The following is a 20,554-nucleotide window of genomic DNA, read 5'->3' as shown; positions in this document are numbered from 1 at the left end:
CCCTTTCTTGCAGAGAGAACGAGATTGTGAATTTTTAATTTCAAGTCAAGTTGAGGATGACTTGCAGTCAGCCTATTAAATTAGACTGTTAACTCTGTCACTCTCCAGTCAAAGCTGTCTTTAAAGCTCAAGAGAGTAGCCAGGTCTGTTTAAAATAAAAACTACTCATGTTAACTGGGTCAAGAAAACAACTCTTTCAGCAAAATATTGCATCACTAAACATCCACAGCACAGTGTTTGCTGAAGTCTCTTAGAGGACTCCGAAAAAACTCATCTTGAAATTGCTTATTTTTTAGTTGTTTCTTGTTTGAATGGATCTTCATTCCTGAACAATTAATTTTACCCTGACTGGTTACTTCTCAGCTAATGGTAATATCTTTTTTTCCCCCCAATGACATTACAATAATTTTTACAAAGCTATTGATGAGGTCATAAAAAGAAGATTTTAACACCACACAGGAGAATAAATACTTAGAAGAGAAAGTATTTAAAAAAAAAACTCCAAGATCTTAATTTCCTGAAATTTCCCTAGCAATAAGAAAGGAACATAATGCACTAGAAAATATATATACCCAGTTCTACAGGAACTGAATTCAAGAACTAAGTTTAGTGGCACACTATTGATTTAAAAATCATATTGTGAACATTTTATCTCTTTCTAAGCACAGTGTGCTATTATTGATAGTTTGTATTTATTTTTTCTTTTTCAACTGTTTTGTCTTCCCATTTGTTGTAGGACCAATGAAAAAATCAATTGGGCCACGTTCAGTTTGGGTGATAAGTCTGTTTCATACTCAAATCAGGAGACACTACAAAGGAAGGTGTATTTGATTCATTTGAAGTTTGAAAGAAAAATCATGAAGATACACATAACATGGTTAATATAAAAAGTAAATCCTGGATCAAACTTCCTGGGGTATGAAGCAAGCTGTTAAAAGTTTCAAAAACATCTTGGGTCCTTTTCAAAGTTTACCCAGAACCAGATGAACTGATTTCTAACGTGTTTTGGCTAAATAGTGTAGATGTGGCCAAATGGTGTCAGAGCAGTGTATAAATGCCTTCTTCCTGGCTAGTAGGTATCTAAGCTGTAAGTCTCGCTTCTCTATGAAGCATATTTTCTACAAAATAAAGGCATTTGTAGCAATGTTTGTCCCCATCCAAATTAGCTAGCTAAGCCTGGGGAGAATCCAGCATCAGGGGTATAGTATTTATAAGCCAACCTTAATTCAGATTTTAGCTCTATATATGAAGGGTTTTAAAACAAGAATTATTATTTGTCTTGTGGCAGAACTTAGAAACCTACACATGGACTGGGACCCCAACGTGCACAATATTTTCCAAAGTTCTCCAGAAATCATCAGCATTTTTCAAACCATGGACACATGAATGGAGAGGAGAAGCTAGGGGGTCTGCACCATGGCAGCTGCACGCAGAGAGCAGGATAAGCATCTGTAAGTGTGAAAAACAAGCAGCAGTGCACTGGGGGTCTGTACACACATTTGTGGAGATTAGGAGGAGGTTAGATCAAGTTTAAAATGGCCACCTGATCTATGATAAGTTGAGATACGTGGGGCTAGCAGTAGGTAGGGTCTGTACAGAGGGGGTTGCTGGGATCTAGGAGGGTTTGGCAGGATCAGAGGGGTTAGCAGGGTCTATGGTAGAGTTTTGAGGGGTGGGGAGGTTCTGTTCCCACCCCCTGGGACCAGAGGCTATTTTTAGCTCCCTGACCCCTCCAGTGAACCAACCCCCACCATCCCGCCTGGCTCTCCCCCACCCCAACTTACTTTCTTGGCTCTCAGCACTGCTGCATACTGAGTCTGGGGGGAATCTGGTAATATACCTACTACATGCATTTGTGAAGAGCTGAAAGGTAGTGATTCTCGAGTTGGGTGCTAAGGCACCTGGGAACACCATGAGATCCTTGCAAGAAAGCTGCACAATATTAGCACTGTTTGGGCTTATCGTACGAGTCAAGTGTAGATGTATGCATGCCTAAGATTTCCAATAGGAATCTGGGGTAACCATTCTGACCTGTGGTGCTCTTTCCGAGTTGTTTGCAACACAAGAATGGCTTTATTCTTTTCTTTAATCAAAAATGAGTGAAAGCAAAGAGCTGGCACTTTGAGAGGTACCAAAAATCTGAGGAGAAATGCCTCATCTTAAAAACATTGATAACTACTGCCTTAAAAGAATAATAGGGAAGAGATGAAGCCTGCAACACATTTCAGATAGGGCCATGATAAACAAGGAGACATTCTGCCCTGTCACAGAAGCTCAAGTTATAACCTAAAGCTTAGTTAATATAAAGCAGAACCACTGCTTGCACTACCAACCAGGTGGACTATGAATGGGTCATGTTTCAGTCTGCAGGACATTTCCACTGATCTAGGGGTATCCATTGGCGCAGATCTAAATTTGAGTGCTGCTGACACTCCACCTAGTACTTCTTTGTGGATACAGGCTAACTCAGGATAACATAAGCCAACATGTACTAATCCAATTATTTTATGCTAGTGATGAAACCGGTGTTGCTTAGGTGTTGTTTCACAGTGAGGTAGCTCTCATGCCATCTAGACTAGTTAAAGTGAAATAACTGCTGCAGTGAAGACATGCCCTCAGAGACACAAGCGTCCTAGACACAGTACTCTCTATTCAGTCCTGCAGACCCATATGACTAGGCCAGTCTTGATAACAGAGCTAGAACACACCAGCACTATGTAGTGACTTCTCCAGTAGGGATTGCTCCTCTAAGTGGAGCTCTGCTTCCTAGGCTGGGTGCTTGACTCAGGCAAGGCACAGATCACCGTGCCGCCTTTAATTTTACCACAAGGTAAACATGCTGAAAGTCATCACTAAAGTCTGCCTTGAAGTTGACCTCAGGAAGTTAACACGATAGGGCAACTAATATGCCTTGAATTCCCTATATTTTAAACATGGGATAGCTCAGACTTGGTAACTAAACTAAACACACTTACATACACTCCTGTTTTGACATTGAGGATAAGCCCTTAAGAAATATCTTACCAGGCCTCAAAAAAGTCTCACCAATAATCATGTTCTTTTTCAGAATAAGTACGAGTTATATGAAAGAATCTGATTTGTGTGGTTGTATTTGCAGAACAAAGAAGAGCAAGGCAGCTACAGTTTAACACAAATAACCCTTGAGTGAATGATAACCTCAGTTTCACTCTCACCATCAAAACCATCTGTTGTAGAGCAAGACTCTTTATGGAACTGCCCTGTAGAAAGTATACATGGAGTGGAAGTCCTAAGCCTGAGGTTACATCCTTGACCACTGTATTTAATAGCCCCAGAAGGATCTATCTTCCATAAATTTGTCTAATCTATTTGTGAATCTGGTTATACTATTGGCCTCCACTGTCTCCTGTAACAATTACCTTCCCCAAGGTTAATTATATGTTGTATAAAACGCACTTCCCTTTGCGTTTGTTTAGTCCATCTAGCCCAGGAGACCATCTCCAACAGTGGCAGGAGTGGATGCTATGGAGGGAGAGCAGTGAACTGGATTCATTTAGTGATACATCTTCATAAGCTTGCTTTTTCTTTTCTTTGCAGATATCTTAGGGTTGTTAAGGTGGCTGGTTAGCAACATGTTATCCTGCAAGTTGTCCTTGGAAAACAACATCTTATTTTGTTTGAAATATTAAAAACAATGGATAAATGTTGGTGAACATTACAAGAAAGTTTGTAGGCCTCAATAAAATCATAACCATTTGGTAGAAGCTGCCATAAGAAAGCACACAGTATATTGATTTTTTTCAAATGTAATTGTTCTTTACAATGTATATTAGAAAAAAAAAATCTTGAAAAGGATAATCTATTTTCTTACTGCCTAAAATAAAGTTTCACAAAAACCAGAATTTTCAAGTTTGATAATTTGCATACATTTAAAAGTGACAGAAAGCTGGGGTGGTTAGGGAAGAGAAGAGGTAAAAAAAATATACTGGCCTGGATCTTAGAAGATTGGTGTAACTCCCTGCTCAGAGATCTTCCAAAGAAATATAAAATTAATTAACTCTTTCCGGGTCAACCAAAAATGAAGTCCATATAACTCCATTATTTAAAATAAGACATAATAAAAGAATAGCGTGATGGAAAATGTGAACAAATTTCAGCATTGTTTGACATGTATGAAGCAGCAAGGAACAAACAGAAAACCTGGATGTGCATATTAAAAACCACCTTGGTTTCCAGATTGTCTCTCGCTGGCATTTAAATAAATTTAAGTTTATTCTGCCTTTAAAATAAGGATTAAATGTTCTGAAACTGCCTCCAATACCCAAGGGAAGTACACGATTTTCTTCCTCTCTGTCTCCTCACCAACCTTCAGGACTTCAGTGCAGGATTGGCTGAAACATTCTCCTCCAAAACTGATTTGACCGAGCAAAAGATTTTCAACTAAAACATGCTGATTTCCCTCTTGCTTTGAACTTTTCATCAAAAAACCTCAAACCTCTTTGGTTTTACAGTTTTTTATCCTGTTGGTAACAGCAATCAAACATAATACAAGCGCCACCTAGTGCAGCTTGTGATCATACAATTAGTCAACTTCAGGTTAATGACCTCTTTAAACAATTAAAGAGGCAGACTTATTGGTGTCCAATTGTTTTAAATCCAATCTACTAAGAACCCTGTGCATCACAGATTTCATAGACATTAGGGCTGGAAGGGACCTTGGAAGATCATCGAGTCCAGCCCCCCGCCCGAAGGGCAGGAAGTCAGCTGGGATCATAGGATCCCAGCAAGATATGCATCCAATTTTTTCTTGATAATGCTGCATGATCACAAACAGCAGTGAAATACTGTATTTCCTAGCAAAATCTTGTCTCTTGGATTTCCCAATTTCACCTGCATCCTGCTGGTAAGACAATTCAGGTATCCTAAAAATGATGATTATTTTTTATTATTGAAATACTGTCTGTAGGCACTAGTCATAACTCATGACTTTGTTGTGTTATAAACCCTATAGACACTTTACAAAAACCACAATTTTTCCCAGAGAAGCTTACGGAGACCAGTACACAATTAGAGCCCATTTTCACATCATTGTAAGTGTCACTATGTGAAACATGCTAGATTGTAGGTCCTTTACTCATATAAAAAGTCCCATTTATTAACGTAAGTAAAGTCAGTTTGCACCAACATGAATTGCATAACTAATTGATCCTGAGGTCAAAATCCAAAACACTTGCACATATTGGAGTCCTCAGCTTTATCTCTCAATGTAGGATGAAGCATCATCCAGAAATGCTCTCTCTACATTTTTTCCATTTAACCTCTAGTGAATCACCAAGGTCCAGAATGCTTTATTACCCAGTTTCAGTTTTTTTGGCTGCTTCTTCAAAAGGAGATTTACATTAATTCTCAAAAGGGAAATTCTCTAGTTAATACAATTGAGTATAAAGCCACTGACTAATGCTCCAGGTCTCTGTTGGGTCTTCTAAGAAAAGTGACATATGAATAGAATTTCTAACGTAAAAAATAAACAAGAGAATAAGAGTCAAGTCTACAATAAGCTATATCCCCAGACTTTTAATTTTATATTGTACATCGATAAACCCTCCCCCCAAGGTATGTGTAAAGCTGGCAGTAATTGCTTGCAATATCTCAGCTTGTTATCTTATATTGATTGTATGGGGCAAGTAACTAAGCAGTTTCTGTTGTCTCAGTTATTCGTAAGGAAGGTGGAAGTCAGTCTTTGGAGAAGTATCCAAGGTGTGAACTAAGCAAATCTGCAAAGAAACCATAGAACCATCAAACTTGAGAAGAAGGACTGAGCTAGACTTCATTATAAAACACAGAGGTATATAAACAAAATCAAACCCTGGGAAGAGATGTCATTTTGGGCTCTACTATATTTGTGGACTGTAGCTTACAACAAGGAAAGATAGCTGCCCAAGCAGTTCAGACTTTTCCTTTGCATGTGTTGAACAGTTTCATTGCTACTTAGTCACTTACATAAAGGGCCTTAGTCAACTACATACAGGGCTTGATTCCCAGAAACACTGAGGGCCCAATATTCATACAAACTGCCAAGGAGCTAGTCCAGTGCAAAATGTGTATGTGTTAGTGCAAAAGATTCAGTGTCCCTTACCAACCAGAGCTCCTCTACAACAGAATCAGAAGGAAATACTGGAAAAGGTAAAACAAATATATACAGCTGTTAAAGCACAAAGTCCCATATGAAGCCATCCTGTGGAAACCAGCTGGTTTGAGGAAATGAGGGCACTCATGAGAAATATAGAAAGGTCCCTTTAGCAAGGTGGATAGAGCAGCTGATACTGAAATAGCAGATGCAACATTTGCCGCTTCCAGAGAAGAGCAGAAAAAGCTAATATCTTCCATATGTACTAATACTGAACATCTTGTTGTGAAACATTTGAATCTGCAAATGTTAAGAGGGCTACGTTCCGTCTACTCAATTAACAAATTCTAAAAGATTTTTGAAAATGAATGATGGTGAGCTTCACTAGGTAGTACTATTATGATGTTCACTGGTGTTAACAGCGTAGGCATTCACTGCATTTAAAAAAACAGAGAAGATACCAGTAAAATTTGCATGCTTATCCAGTTAGTCATTCTTATCGGAGAACACATCACCATCATACAAGAATTCTGAGAAGCTCTAATTCATCTAAGGAGATATTTGTAATTTCACTTCAATTTAAACAGGGGGTCCAAAATTTAACCTTGGTTTGTATGCTGCAGCCTTCACAAGTACATTATGTAACGAAAACATGGTATGATGATGTAATTAATTATTGCATGATAAATAGAAAAACACATTTTATTGTCTCATATATAGTTCACTTTGCATTCAATATCCTTAGAAAAAGGGAAGTTACTTACCAGTAACTACTGTTCATGAGTCACTTCTGTGTATTCTCACCATTTGCCTGCCAGCCTTCTTCTCTGCCTCAAGACTGTGATGTGTTTTTAAAACTCTTTATTGCAAAATGTAAGCCACCAAAATAAGGCTGTCTATGCTGAACCTGTACCTTCCTTACTCCAGAGTTTTCCCTGTTGCTCTGACTAGTCAGCTGAATGGAAAACTGGGCAGGCATGGGAAATGAAGAAAACATGTATCGTAAAGTCCTGCTCTTACAACTGCTGTTATTACTTTCAGAAGAAAATGGGACTAGACTATTTTTTCCAAATCAAATTCCTTTTATTAATTCAGCCATTGCAAATTCCCCATTTCTGGACCAAATAATGGTCTCCTTGTTCTCCTATAGCATGTGAGACCAGATATTGTAAACTGGAAGAGAAAGGACAACCCTTACTGGAGATGGAAGCCCTGAGAGATACAAATGTATTATTAAAAGGGACAGATTTTAGATATTGGTAGGAAATTAAATATCCCTGCTAGCAACTTGCAAAACTGCCTTGAAAAGCCAGGTCCACTGGGGATGCATCCTAGTACTTTCATGAGTTTAACATAATTACCCTACTCTGTACAAGGAAGCATATCTCCTGATTATATCACTTGTTATCAGTTTTTTAGTGACTCAGACAAGAGCATTTTTAATCTTAGCCTGGAAAAACTTAAGCAACAGAGTCAGGCTTTTAGCCATTTTTCTGCTTGCAGAAAGTCCTTTGGTTGGAAATGACCATATTTTACAAACTATCAATCAACCAAACTGCCAATCCTTCAATAGGAACAGGGATGTACAGCTAGTTAAATCTTATGCAAGTGTGCAAGACTTCTGCAAACACTGAAACAACTCTCAAATTCAAAAAGAAAGCAAAAGAAGGTTTCCATTCAAGTCTTCCATTCTTACCAACATTTCCCAGTCTATACTTTGAGTAAACAAATTCCCTTTCTCCCCCAAATAAAATTCCTACCTTTTTTCTTTTTTGATGTTCAAGAATTTGCTTGAACCTGAGATCAGACATTTGGATCTTAATTCGCTGCTCTTGAACTTTCTTATTCAGTAAATCTTTATGGTGTGCATACATGGCATTTTTCAGCTTCTGGAGATTCTTGTACATTTCATGATGACGCTGAAAAAAATATATCCATATTAAGTTTGGGATTATTATTTATTTTTAATATAAGGTCCATTTTCCCCCTAATCAGTCTCCATTTCTTAGTCTCAGGTAGACTTTCCTATTCAAAATGTAGGCATATTCCTGGAACTGACTGAGAATAATTGTTTTTTTATTTCAGGGAGCTGTTTGTGTCTCTAGTTCATTTTTTCCCATTCTAGAACAGAACCCAAAATAGTTTGAAATCACCTATGATATGAAATTCTGAAAAAATGAACCCACTCATTGAAGATAAAAGCATGTAGTTTTGACAAAAGTGCTTCATTCTAATTTTGACTTTTACAGTGTATTTTTAGTATTAAAAACCAACACAAGTCATTTTGAAATAGAAAATCAGAAAAATTCCTCCCTCCCCTCCACAAGAGGGTAAAATGAAACATTTCAACCTTTGTAAAATATTTTTTCAATTTTTGTTTCAAAACAGGAAAGTTTGAAATTTGTGGCAAGTTTCATTTTTGACCAAATATTTCATTTTGACAATATGTTTCACTTTTGACCAAATTGGGCATTTTCCCAATGGGAAAATTACTATGGAAAAAAAATTCTAACCAGAGGTACTTACTTGACTTGTATTCTAAATACAGGCAGGGAGTACATGGGAAAGTAGGACACCTAACCCTCAACGCAGGAGAACATGGGAATGTAAGGTAGGAGCATCTGGAGTTGCTCCTGAAGAAATAATAGGAGGTACCATCTGTGAGAATCTCTGATACTTGTCACTGTGTTGAGTGACATATCAGTGAAAAAGTAAAGCATCTGCATGGGGGAGGGGGCAGAAGAACATGTTGCTTTCATCCACCCAGTGGCTGAGCCTACAGTACCGTCCCCTGCAGTAGACACAGGGCTCTTCCAAAGTCTGCAGTGACATCCTGTGCAATCCAAGGGAGAAGTAAGCAAAGAATTTTGCCCCTAAAGCAAAATTAGGCTCACTCAGTCACAACCAACCCTCCTTTGTAAACAAGTTGCAGGGGGAGGGGAGGATTCTGGAAAGGGAAAGAAAAAAACTCCTTTAAGATTTGAATTGCCTGGGACAGACCCAATGGAGCTCAGATTTTATTTAAAATATACAAAAGCTGTTCATAAAGTAGCTGTAGAAAACTGAAAATATTCCAGTTGCAAAACATACGTGCTGGTCTGAAAGCAGATAATTCTATCGTGTTGGTTAACTTCACATTTCACCACCACCTCCTTGCCAGCGAAACCATGGTTATAGGCTACATGCACACAGAGCTGTGACTACATTCTGATAAAATGCCCACTCATTCAAGCACCTGCTTTTAAGTAGCACTCACAATAGAGAACCTGCAACAAGGGTGCATTGCCATTTCTTGTCATACGTCAGCTTTAGAGGAATGCTCTGTACAAAGCCTTAGAAAGAATAAAATACAAAAAACTAGAACTCTTGGTTCCAAAATGATACCTTTTATTAGACCAACTGGAAAATAGCAGAAAAGGACAATTTTCTCACCATTTTCCAGTTGGTCTAATAAAAAGTATCATTTTGGAGCCAACAGTTCTAGTTTTTTTGTATGTCTTTTTTGTCTCAGACCAACACAGCTACCAAGTACACCCTTAGAAAGAATAAAGCATCTGCAATCATACTTCTGAGGTGACAGATAAAACCCAGGAAGAAGAAAAAATCTTAAAGTGGTTTCAGTTTAGGCTCTTTTTGGAGTGTATGAAAAAATCATGACTCAAAAAAATAAAAGCCCTTTAAAAAACGCTATTTGAATAGTTGATTCTAGTTACACTACTTGCTTTCCAGTGCCTTTACATGAAAGGAGGAGGAAAAAAAGTTAAAGATCTTTGATATACTTAGGATTGCCTTATTACAACAAAACGCAGCTAAGGTAACTGCATAACAAAAACACCTCCAGGATCCTTTGGGCTTCTCAGGAACAATATTTAATACAACCTCCATGCTAGCCAATCACCTGCTGGGAGCTGGAACACCGGCTATGCTAGGTGCTTTAGGTAAAGACCCGATTATTTTTCATTTGATGAAGCAGGAAGCCATTATACTGAATATCTTACAGAAAGATAACATGCTGCAAATGAAAATGTAACAGGCCAGTACTGGTTAGCTGGGATGAGACGGTCAGAGGCTGGAGAACAGGTTTAATTTGCTACTATTTCCTTTCATTTTTTTCCCCACTTGATCCTGTGTCTTTAACTGTAACATCATAAAGAACACAAGAATTGGAGCCTTTGCTATGCATTCATTTAAAGTGCTAATGTACTAATAGGTCATGCACCAGCAATAAATACGTAGCCAGACAAGGTCCTGTCTCTTGGAACATGCTTGTAATGTAACTACAGCAAAGATGACAAGTTAAGATGAGCCCCAGCAGGTGGCGATGTTGATTGTAGTTTGGTTCAGCAAAAACTGGTCCCATCCTCCCTGAGGAGCACCTCCTTATCTACTCTGCCCTAGCCACAGCAGGGGAATTTCCATGGTTCAAGCCCCAGTAAACTGCAAATCCCATTCACAGAGTGTGGTTTATTGTGTAATGTTTTCTTTTTCTCTGTTTCTTGGGGCCCCTGGTAACAGAAGTACGTCAATTATCCAGTGAATGTTTATACATCATATATATTACCATTTAGCCAGGGCAACATATTGTATATATTGCACATACTGTATATGTATAAAAACTCAATGGAAAGAAGAGGGGAAAATAAGAGAAACAAAACTTCACAAGACTTGGGTTCCTGAAAGGAAAGTACATTGGAGGCTTAGACAGAACAGAAAAAACACCCATTGCTGCACCTCAGTACAGTAACAAGGCTTTGGCACCCCCCAGAACATCATGACCATGCCACTATTGCATGGCACTGCCATTCAGAACCTTATGGGAAACACCTGACCTAAAGGAAAATCTGCTTTAGTGCTCAGCAATGCTGGGGCTAGCATGCAAAGCATACAATTTCCAATAGTGGTAGACATGCCCTCGTATCCACCAACCATGTTACGACTGCATAGTGAAGCAAATGTTTAAATGATGGTTTCTTTAAAAACAAACTGCCTTACTTCATATCACACATGACAACTGTCACAGAATGAAACAGGTATTCATGTTGTCCATATAAGGCTGAGCTTAGTTTGATTTGATACCTAGCTGTGTATTCTAATAGCTTATCTTCAAACAGTGTGCAACCAGTGACAAAGTATGGCAATAGTAAGCAAGCTGCCCTATCTAAAAGGCCATCAGCTATAAGAGTATCCTGATTCTCTTGTGAATTATGCTGGTAGTTAGACCACTTAGATCTTATGAGTCTTCCTGTTTGCCCTTAGTCTTTAGGTACCTGGAGTGCCTTTGTGAGGAGGACTCTATTATTAGAACTGGATAGTTAAGCCCATTCCCCTCTTACTTACAATAAACCACTAATTTAAACAGTGGGTATGCACAGAATTAACTTTATCGTTGGCCAACTAATGAACAGCTTTATTGAATAACCACTGTGGAAACCACCAGGACAACGACAACACATGGAAAATCCTTTGAGTCAGAGCAGTGATCATTCCAGTTCTACTGAGTTAGAAACTACTAAATCTTCAACTACTGTGCTACGTGCACATATTGCACTACAGTTACCTGTTCCAAAAGGGCCTGTTTCATTACTTCTTCTTTGTCTACCTCATGAAGTGTTGGCTGGTTGTTACTCTTCCGCCTTTTTTTATCTTTGATCATTTGTTTTTGGTTTTCGTCACCCTGGACAAGAGATATCAAAACATGGAGGTGAACTCTCCTGGTTCAAAACAATTGCCACATTGTACATAGTTACATCTCTTCAATGCACAACAGAACTCTTGCTTCCTGCTGCCTTTCATTGAAGAACATCCAAATAGGGTTGTGACAAAATTTGGGATATATTTTAGAAGTATATTTTCAAATTAATACACAAATGCTTTGATTCATTAAAGTATTTTCATTCACTTATAGTTAGGTAATAAAACTGGGTAGCAATATATTCTATAGAATGAAGTACATGGGTATAAGTCTTTGTTTCCAAGGCTTTCAGTAGCTGACTTTAACATATGTGTATGGACAGCAGATTGATCACCAACAATTTTCCACCACCCCCAGAGAAATGTAAAATCTTCAAGTATCACTTCATTTGCTTACTGGGAATTTTGTCTTTTACAAAAAAGTGTGTGTGGGGGGGGGAAGGTAACACACACTCTCAAACCTAGACTTAATTACTGTCTAAACAAAGGAAAAAAAACTTCTTTAAATGGGAGTTAAAGTGGAAAACTCTCATCAAGAAATGTTTCTGCACAGTCTGGAAATAATGTACGTGCAACAATGCCTGCTTTAAGGCATTCTTAGCTGCCCTAATCTTATTGTTTCTAGAGACAGCATTCTGCAAGTTGCTGCAAGGAGCCTTGGTAGTTTCCCAGCACACGTGGTAATAGCTCCACATGATGCAAAGTTCTTTCAAGCCACTGACACCAACAGATTTTGTAAAGTATATGTAAGATCCAAAGTTTCAGGAGTGTGCTTATGAAACTAATGCACATGGCATGTTTTTTTTTTTTCAGAGAAATTCTGTTGGAATATCAAGATGTCACAGATAAATCCTCAGACCACCAAAAAAAGAATCTTAGACCATCAAACAAATAGCCAGTAAGCTAGTGATGAAACCTTCATCATATCTTTTCAATCTTATTAGAACAATATAATTTAATAAGAGAAATATTAGAATGCCAGGGAATTCCCATTATCCTGATTTAGGATTTCTTAAGTACCTTTAACTTTGTCTTTATATTACACTGTAGGCACTACCCTATCTAGTTGGAAGACATATCTTTCAGGCTGTATCTAGAAAGTGAGCAGGGCCCATCCCAATACTTACAGAGTGAACATATTCAAAATAGGGACCTAATATTCTTTGAACCTGAGATTTCTGTGGGAACTGTAGATAGAGAAGATGGGTTATAGGGTGACTGTGGGATGAGTGAGTACCCTGCTCTGTACTAATCTATAACCTCAGCTCAGCTCAGTTTCAGATCAAGGACTTGAAGCCCCAACAATCAGGGAAAAATAAAGTAATCTGTTTGATTAAGGATCTTTATGCATCCAGCTCAAGATGAGCAAAATATGTGTTTGAGATTTGGTTTGTAACTGTTCCCCCCTCCTATATACAAAGAATGTGCGTCTGGGTGGGGATCAAAGTTTTGCTCAATAAGCACATTGCTCACAGCAGGAAGAGTCCCCCTTTCATTGTCAGGAGTTCTTTGCTACCAAGGACACAAGACAAACAGACATAATCCTAACGGCTCCCGTTCCACAAAAGGTCTGCATGAGCACACAAAGTTATGGTGTGGGAAAATGGAAGAGACAGCCATGACAGCAATTACAATTGAAATTAAAGTGCCTATGAGCATCACCGGTAGGAATCTAAAATGGCTTTACTGTGCTGCAGGTTAATGGAGTAAGGGGAGGAAAAATTCTTTATGAAGGGCTAAACAAAGTCTATCACAGGAGACTACCAATGCGCCTCTCTCTTTTGCATAAACATCCATTGCTGTAAGACTCACGAGTGGAGAACAGAGACAATTATTGCCACATGGCCACCACAAAAGGCCATTTTGTAGCTCCCGTAGGAAGTAGCAAGTGTAATGAGCACTTTTTAAAATCACTGATGGAGATGCATACACTCCCCACATTGAGATTAGTTTTGAATGCCACCTTGGTTATTTGACTCACGAAATAAACAGACAATAAAAGCACTTGCACTTTACTTTCCAAATATATCAAATTACTTCCTTGAAGATGCTGGAGATAGTGCTTGTAAGAGACACAAGCACATGATTGTGGTCCCCCTCTAGAATAATATTTATTGTGTGAATGTGTTAATAGTACTGTACATTGTAGCATGCTGCATGTTCAAGAAATCTATCTTGTGATACAAATGGCAAACCAGTCACAAAGATGTTACTTATTAAATGTGGAATATCTTTGTGGCTGATTCATATTGCACTTTAATTTCAATGTGTGGCATGTTCATTTAAAGGGCACATGGGGAACTAAGGTGGCCACTGATGCATCCCCAGAATACAGGACATCCCCTTGGTGAAGGATGCTGCCACCAGCTCAGCCAATCAGTAGTGAGGGGTGGGGCCACTGGGTACTCTTGCCAGTCAGCAGCAAGGGGTGGGACCATCATAAAAAGGACACCTCCCTCCCATCCAGCATGGCTTGGAACACTGCCCCTCCTGGCTGTGCACCATCCTACCTCTAGGCACAGCTAATTGAATCATGAGGACAAATGATTAATATGTTTTTCCACCAATGAACTGAAAAACAGGACTTTTTGCAGTCTGTTCCTCATTCAGAAACAGGCAAGGGGAAAAGAGTTTAAAAACAGGATGGTCCAATATAAAACAGGACTAATGGCCACCCTATGGGGAGCCCAGACTCAGGAGCTGCCCCCAGTTCCTTTAAATTTGTCCACATGTGGGAAGCCCCACACTGGAAACCAGCTCCCTGGTGCTGGGCCACCTGCAAGGCCATTTAAGCTTTCCAGTACACAGGGAGCCCAGCATCAGTGTGCTGCTCAGCTGCAAGATTAAAAGGTGCATGGGCAGTCCAGCACTGAGGACTGACTGTCCAGTGCTGGGTTCTCTGTGTGCCCTTTAAAATTTTGGGTGCATGAAAATATCTTTGGTCTATATATTAATTGCAATTTGCTATTTACATATAATTATTTTAGTTGATGCATAATGATCTATATTTGCAATTTGAGGCACTATCAACAGAAAAATATAATGGGGAAATAGGTACTTCATAAATATATCCATATGAGGAGGGACTATTATGGAGTCTGTGGCCATTTCCTGAACTTGTAACCAGAAAATTCATTTGTATCCCTGGCCCAAAAACAAAGGCAGCTTGCAAAAGTTGTCATTTATCGCAGTAAGGCAGGTCTACACTGCAGGTTGCAGTGTAGTGTAGTAATACTTGAGCCAACTGTAGGATACCAGAAACAGTCTAAGAGGGAGATCACAGATAAGCAAGGTAAATCAGTCTGCTAGAGGCTCCATATTCCTGCAGCAGCTACACTACTTCCAGCATGCGAGGGTATGCCTATACTGTCTCCCTACTGCTATCAGGAAAATAACCACATGCACATTTTCTGTGCATGCCAGATAAAACAAAACAAAACAAAACAAAACAAAAACCCCAAATAAAATGTAACATAGCTGCTCCTTGGCATGGGAGTAGGCTGTATTCAGCCTCACTCCTAGGCTCTCAGTCTCAGGTACACTTATTGGCATGCATCCCACCCAGCCCCATTCTCCCCCTTTTGTCATTTTGACAGTAGTGAACCTGATTTTTTATTTTTTGGCATGCACAAAGAAGGAATTATGATTAAATCACCAAGAAAGAACTTCTGGTAGGAAAACAAAGTTTGAAACCCTTTAAGGCCATTCAGTTGGGCTTCCCAGTCGTGGTACCCAAGCAAGGTATTAAACGCTAAAGAAAAGAAAAGAAAAAGAAAAAACCCTAAACAATAAAAATGCCCTTTGGGCAAGCTTACAATGTACAGGTTTCCCTCCGTTTATGCGGGTTCTTTATATGCAAATTAGCTCTTATGCGATGAGAATATTTAGACCCAAAATTCATTATATACAGGTAAATTCACTCTTATGCAATCAGCATAGATGCCCCCCACCCAAGCAGGTAAGTCTGTGGGGAAGTGTGGAAAGAGCTGTAGCCCCACTCACCCCAGCCCTGGCTGCAGCGGCCCTGGGAGAGCTGACACCAGCTGCCTGTACCAGGGCACAGCACAGCCCAGGAGCAGAGGTGAGTGGGGCCAGGAGGAGCACAGTGCAGCCCAGTGGCTGCAGGCAGCTGGCACCAGCTCCTCCCAGAACTGCTGCAGCTGGGGCTGGGGTGAGTGCCGCTCTGATCCCTCTGCTTTGCTGCATTGTGCAGCCCTGGGAACGGCACTCCTCCCCCTGCCCCTTCCCTTGTCCCAGCCTCACTCCCTCCCTCCCTCACGGCCATGGGAACCTATCCCTATTTGTTACATTGTAAAGTGGGTTTGCTTTATGGAAATTCAATTTATGCACCATTCTCCAGGAACACATGTACAGCATAAATCAAGGGAAACCTGTAGTGAAAAAGAAAATGGGTCACATGATCCTTACTTGATCCTTTTGGGAGGAGTTGGGGGGAAGAAAAAGAAAAACTTTGGTAAATAAGATGCAAGGAATCCTTCTATTACTATGCTCAGGAAGTAAGAACTCAGCTAACAACACTTACAACCAGAACATATGTATTATTTGGGGTGAGGCGGACTGTGCACATGGACGTCCCCACTACACTTAGCAACTAAAACTAAGTCTGTGGGGGAAGGGGCGGAGAGGCAGATTGAGGCCCCCATGGTGAAGGAGGGAACAGGGCAAAGGAAGAGACAGGGGCTGGGGTGAATGGGATCCTGGGTGGGTGGTGGGACAGTCGGAGTCTGGGCAACTCATCCAAGTGTGTGAGGGGGCTCCTGCTGCTGTGTGCACCCCAGTGGAGGCCCTGGGGGCACATGCCCTGCCTCCGATCTGTGCACAGGGCAGAGGCAGCTGTGCGGGCTGTGCTTTGCACCCCACAGTAGCTGCTGCTGCCTCCAGACCCACATGACACCACGTGCATCCCACCACCATGGGGGCAGAAGGTGCAGTGCAGTCCAGCAGTGGCACTCATGTGGTGTTGCACCGCTCCCAGGGCAGCTGCAGAGGTGTGCAAAGACCGGACAGGGCTCCTTTCAACCCAGTCCTTGCCCCTGTCCTTGCCTGTGCCCTGCTCCCTTCCTCACCACAGGGGCCTTGATCTACCTCCCCTCCAGCCCCTTTGTCTTCACAGAATAGATTGATACTTGCCTGCCATGCTGGGCAGCCAGCGATCCACACGCTGGGATGTGATCCTGGCTGCATGCACATCCCCCCCACCCCTGCTGCAGCTTCCTGGAGCCTGCAGCAGGGCTGCCTTGCGGTCCTATCCACTCCCCGTGTTGTGGGGGGGACTGAGCCCCCTTAGCCTCAGCCTGCCACCACCTATGATAAGTCCAGTCTAGTAGTACAACAGTAGATCTGGGTAGGATGCATCCATCAATATACTAACTAAGCGTTTCACTTGCTTTAAAATGTGTCCACACCATTTAGTAAACTGTGTATTCAGAAACTGATTTCAGATGTTTCCAGTTGCTGCAACTGTTGTAAAAAAATATTCCAGACAGGGCCCACCAGTCTCCTTCACTACAAGACCCCAACTGTGAATCTGTATACCAAATGAGGTTGAAGCCACATAGAAAAAAAAAGCATGGAATCACATAGTTAAACACAGTTTTGTCAGTCCTGAATGCATACAGAGGGGCAGATTTAAGATTGCCTAGGCAACCTAATTCTGACAATTCCTAACTTTCCTGTGCTTGACTTTGCATCCAATTGTTTTCTAGGCTTGCCTGCACATCCTTTACTAAGTTTAAAAAGTAAAAGAAACAAGCAAAACATTCTGCCATGGAGCTTCACTTTGATACTTGTATGGGTCATCAGCAGGAGCAAGACCTTTAGACTCAATACTAAGTTGAGGCAAGAAGGTAATTGACAGTAACTGTTCTCTATGAACCAGTCATTATAGGGGTAGCTCTCTCTTTCACACACACATCTGACCATGAGATTTCACAGATATTTTGTAGTAGTATAGGCATGGTAGGACTTATGATCCTGGGCTCTATGCCAGGTTCTGAGGGGAGGATACTCTAAAAAGTTACAGCATGTTTTGTCTGTCCTTCCTAAATCTGACCCCTTTTGCTTCTGACCCTGTATCTTCTTCCCAGTCTTTCTCCTTCATTGACTCCTTGTCCACCATTGCTCCCCCCCTAGGACTAGCTCTCTGTCCTGACATTCTTATCCAGTCAAGAAACTTCTTCCTCATCCTCTTCCAGGATGTCTGCGTCCTGGTGACAGAAGTGTTGAGGCCACAGGAGGGAGTCTTCCTGCTTCATTGCTATTAGGGATGTGCAAAGCAGGCCCTATTCAATTTGGATTCAGATTCAGCCCAAATCACGGACAGCGATTCGATTAGTTGCTTCAGATCACTGTCCTTGATTCAATTCAGCTGAATCCGAATCTGAAAATTTGATGGCGATTCAGAGCCTCAGTGATTCGGACATAGACACAGCTTTAAATGTTTTTTCTATATACCTTGAAGTACCAGCATAGTTTGTGAATGCTGTGATGCTGGTGCACATGGAGCATCCAGAGGAGGCTTTGGCTTCCATGACCAGATGTGGCAGGACGGCCCCTAGGGGTGCCGTGACCTCCCCTAGTGTCCTTGTCTACCGTGCCAAGTCTGGGTCTTTCACATCCTCCGTCTCGCCCGCCACGTCTTTGCTCTTATTAGTTCAGTGAAGGAGGCTGCCTTCCTACCCTTCTTGGCACGGGGCCGGTCTTACTGTGCTGGGATTTCCTCTGAGTCCCGGTGCTGGTCTTATCCCAGGGCCAACTCAATACACGCGCCCCCTCCTGGAGCGGCTCTCTCTGACTGCGCCCCTTCTCGCCCAGTCCGGAACCCCAACAGGTTTACTCCCCTTTCGGGGCTTCGTGTCTCACAGGCAGTGCCCCACTCGGGCCTGCCTCCCTTATATTCCACGGCCACTCACGTCCTGACCTGCGTCCCGTGCTCCCCATGCCCACACTCGTGCCTGTGGTCACCTTCCAAGCTCGCTCCGGGGCCCTTGCTCACTCACCTTATGTTCGTCGCCCGCACTCAGGCCTTCTATGCCCCCACTGGGGCCCTCCCTCGCGCCTCTTGCACTCCCCGCCCACACTCGGGCCCATCTATGCCCAACTTGGGCTCTCCCCAATTAGAGCTTCCAATTGGGGCCTGCCCCGGTAATGCCCACGCTGGGCTGGGGTCAGGACCCCCCACTGCTTAGTCCCACCTTCCTGGGCCCGCACCCTACTGGGCTTCCGCCTCTCCTAGACTCTTCCCGAAGTCGCCCCTATGGGCTGGGGTCGGGACAACCACACAAAGCGGCACCCTCCGTGGTGCCAGGAACTCCCCCACCTTACTGGGGAGCTCCTGCTGAGGCCTCCTCCACCCCTACAGCCTCGCCCGGTCCTCCGGTGTAATAATCACAACTTCACAAACTATGTTGGCTCTCTCCAATACCTTTCTCAGGGGTTCTCTCCCTCCCCTCGCATCATTGCAGTGGTCAAACTGCCAGCGTAAGCTCTGCTGCTCAGCTCTCTGCTGCAGAGCTCCTGCTCCTGCAGTGGCCAGAGGGGAACTGTTTCTGGCCTCCGCCTTCCCTTCTTTATGAAGTCCAAGCCTCACCCCCTGGCAATCAGCTGATCTACTCAGCTCCAACAGCTAACACCTGCTGCCTTACTAACTGGCAGCTAAGCCATTTCCTATCTTCAGTAGCAGGCACCTTAGTGCCCTGCTACACCAGAGTCAGTGTGCTGCTGGGAAGAGATGGCCTCCACCTCTCTCTGCTGGGGAGGAGGCTCTTCTCAGCCAGACTAGCTGACCTGCTCCACCTGACTTTAAACGAAGCCTGCCGGGAGATGAGAGGACTACTGCCACTGCTAGCCCGCTGAACAACCCTTGCAAAGTCAGAAGGCCAAGGCATTTAAGGGAGACTACACCTGCCCCAGCCCTGAAATAAAAACTGTAGGCAAGGCAAGGGCCCCCCAAGGGGACACTTGCGTGCCTATACACAAACGCCAGGAGCTTGGGGAATAAACAGGAGGAACTTGTCCTCCAGCTAACTGCAAATAACTATGATGTCACAGGGATAATGGAGACCTGGCAGGACTCCACGCATGCCTGGGTCACAGGTGTAGATGACTATACACTGTACAGGAGGGATCGAGTGGACGAAAGGGGCAGGGGTGTAGCTCTCTATATCAAGGAGAGTTACGCATCCCTACAAGCCAACATCAGCACCCCCAGTGGATGACTAGAGACCCCCTCAGTTAAAATCCGTGGGGAACATGGCACAGGGGATACTATGGTGGGAGTCTACTACAGACCTTGACCAGGAGTTCACTAGGGAATTGGCTGAGGCCGCACGCTCCTGGTGTATGGTTGTCATGGGAGACTTTAACTATCCAGACATCTCGTGGGAGGAGTGCTCAGCCAAATCCGAGCAGTCACAAAGCTTTCTCTCATGCATGGATGACCTCTATCTGACACAGGAAGTCTACGGGTCAACAAGAGGTAAAGCGCTGCTTGACCTCATACTGGCAACCAGGGGTGACCTAATCAGTGACCTAATCAGTGACCTAATGATCAAAGGGAAGCTGGGTGACAGTGACCATGAGCTGATCACCTTCACCATCTGCCGTAAAGCTGGCAAGTCAGTCAGTAATACAGAAGTCCTTGACTTCAGGCAAGTTGACTTTGACAAGCTAAGGAGGCTTGTCGGTGAGGCCCTGAAGGGCCACAACTGAAAAGGGAGGGGAGTTCAGGACGAGTGA

The 20,554-nt window shown here is 42.3% G+C and overlaps 1 protein-coding gene across 1 annotated transcript in view; it reads right to left on the bottom strand.

Moving 5' to 3' along the window:
* The window catches only part of LOC109320050, a 93,498-nt gene that overhangs the window by 54,836 nt on the left and 18,108 nt on the right, over positions 1-20,554 (bottom strand). Inside the window, exons 3-4 of the mRNA XM_019549979.1 lie at positions 11,664-11,780; positions 7,867-8,025 (exon numbers count right to left, since the gene is read on the bottom strand). Of these exons, the coding sequence (XP_019405524.1) occupies positions 7,867-8,025; positions 11,664-11,780 (276 nt within the window). The remainder of the gene's footprint in view (positions 1-7,866; positions 8,026-11,663; positions 11,781-20,554) is intronic.

The sequence above is a fragment of the Crocodylus porosus genome, unplaced genomic scaffold (assembly GCF_001723895.1).
Source record: "Crocodylus porosus isolate Cpor-Errol unplaced genomic scaffold, CroPor_comp1, whole genome shotgun sequence".
NCBI lineage: Eukaryota > Metazoa > Chordata > Crocodylia > Crocodylidae > Crocodylus > Crocodylus porosus.
The sequence above is the reverse complement of the archived record's forward strand: the minus strand, read 5'-3'. Positions and strand labels throughout refer to the sequence as shown.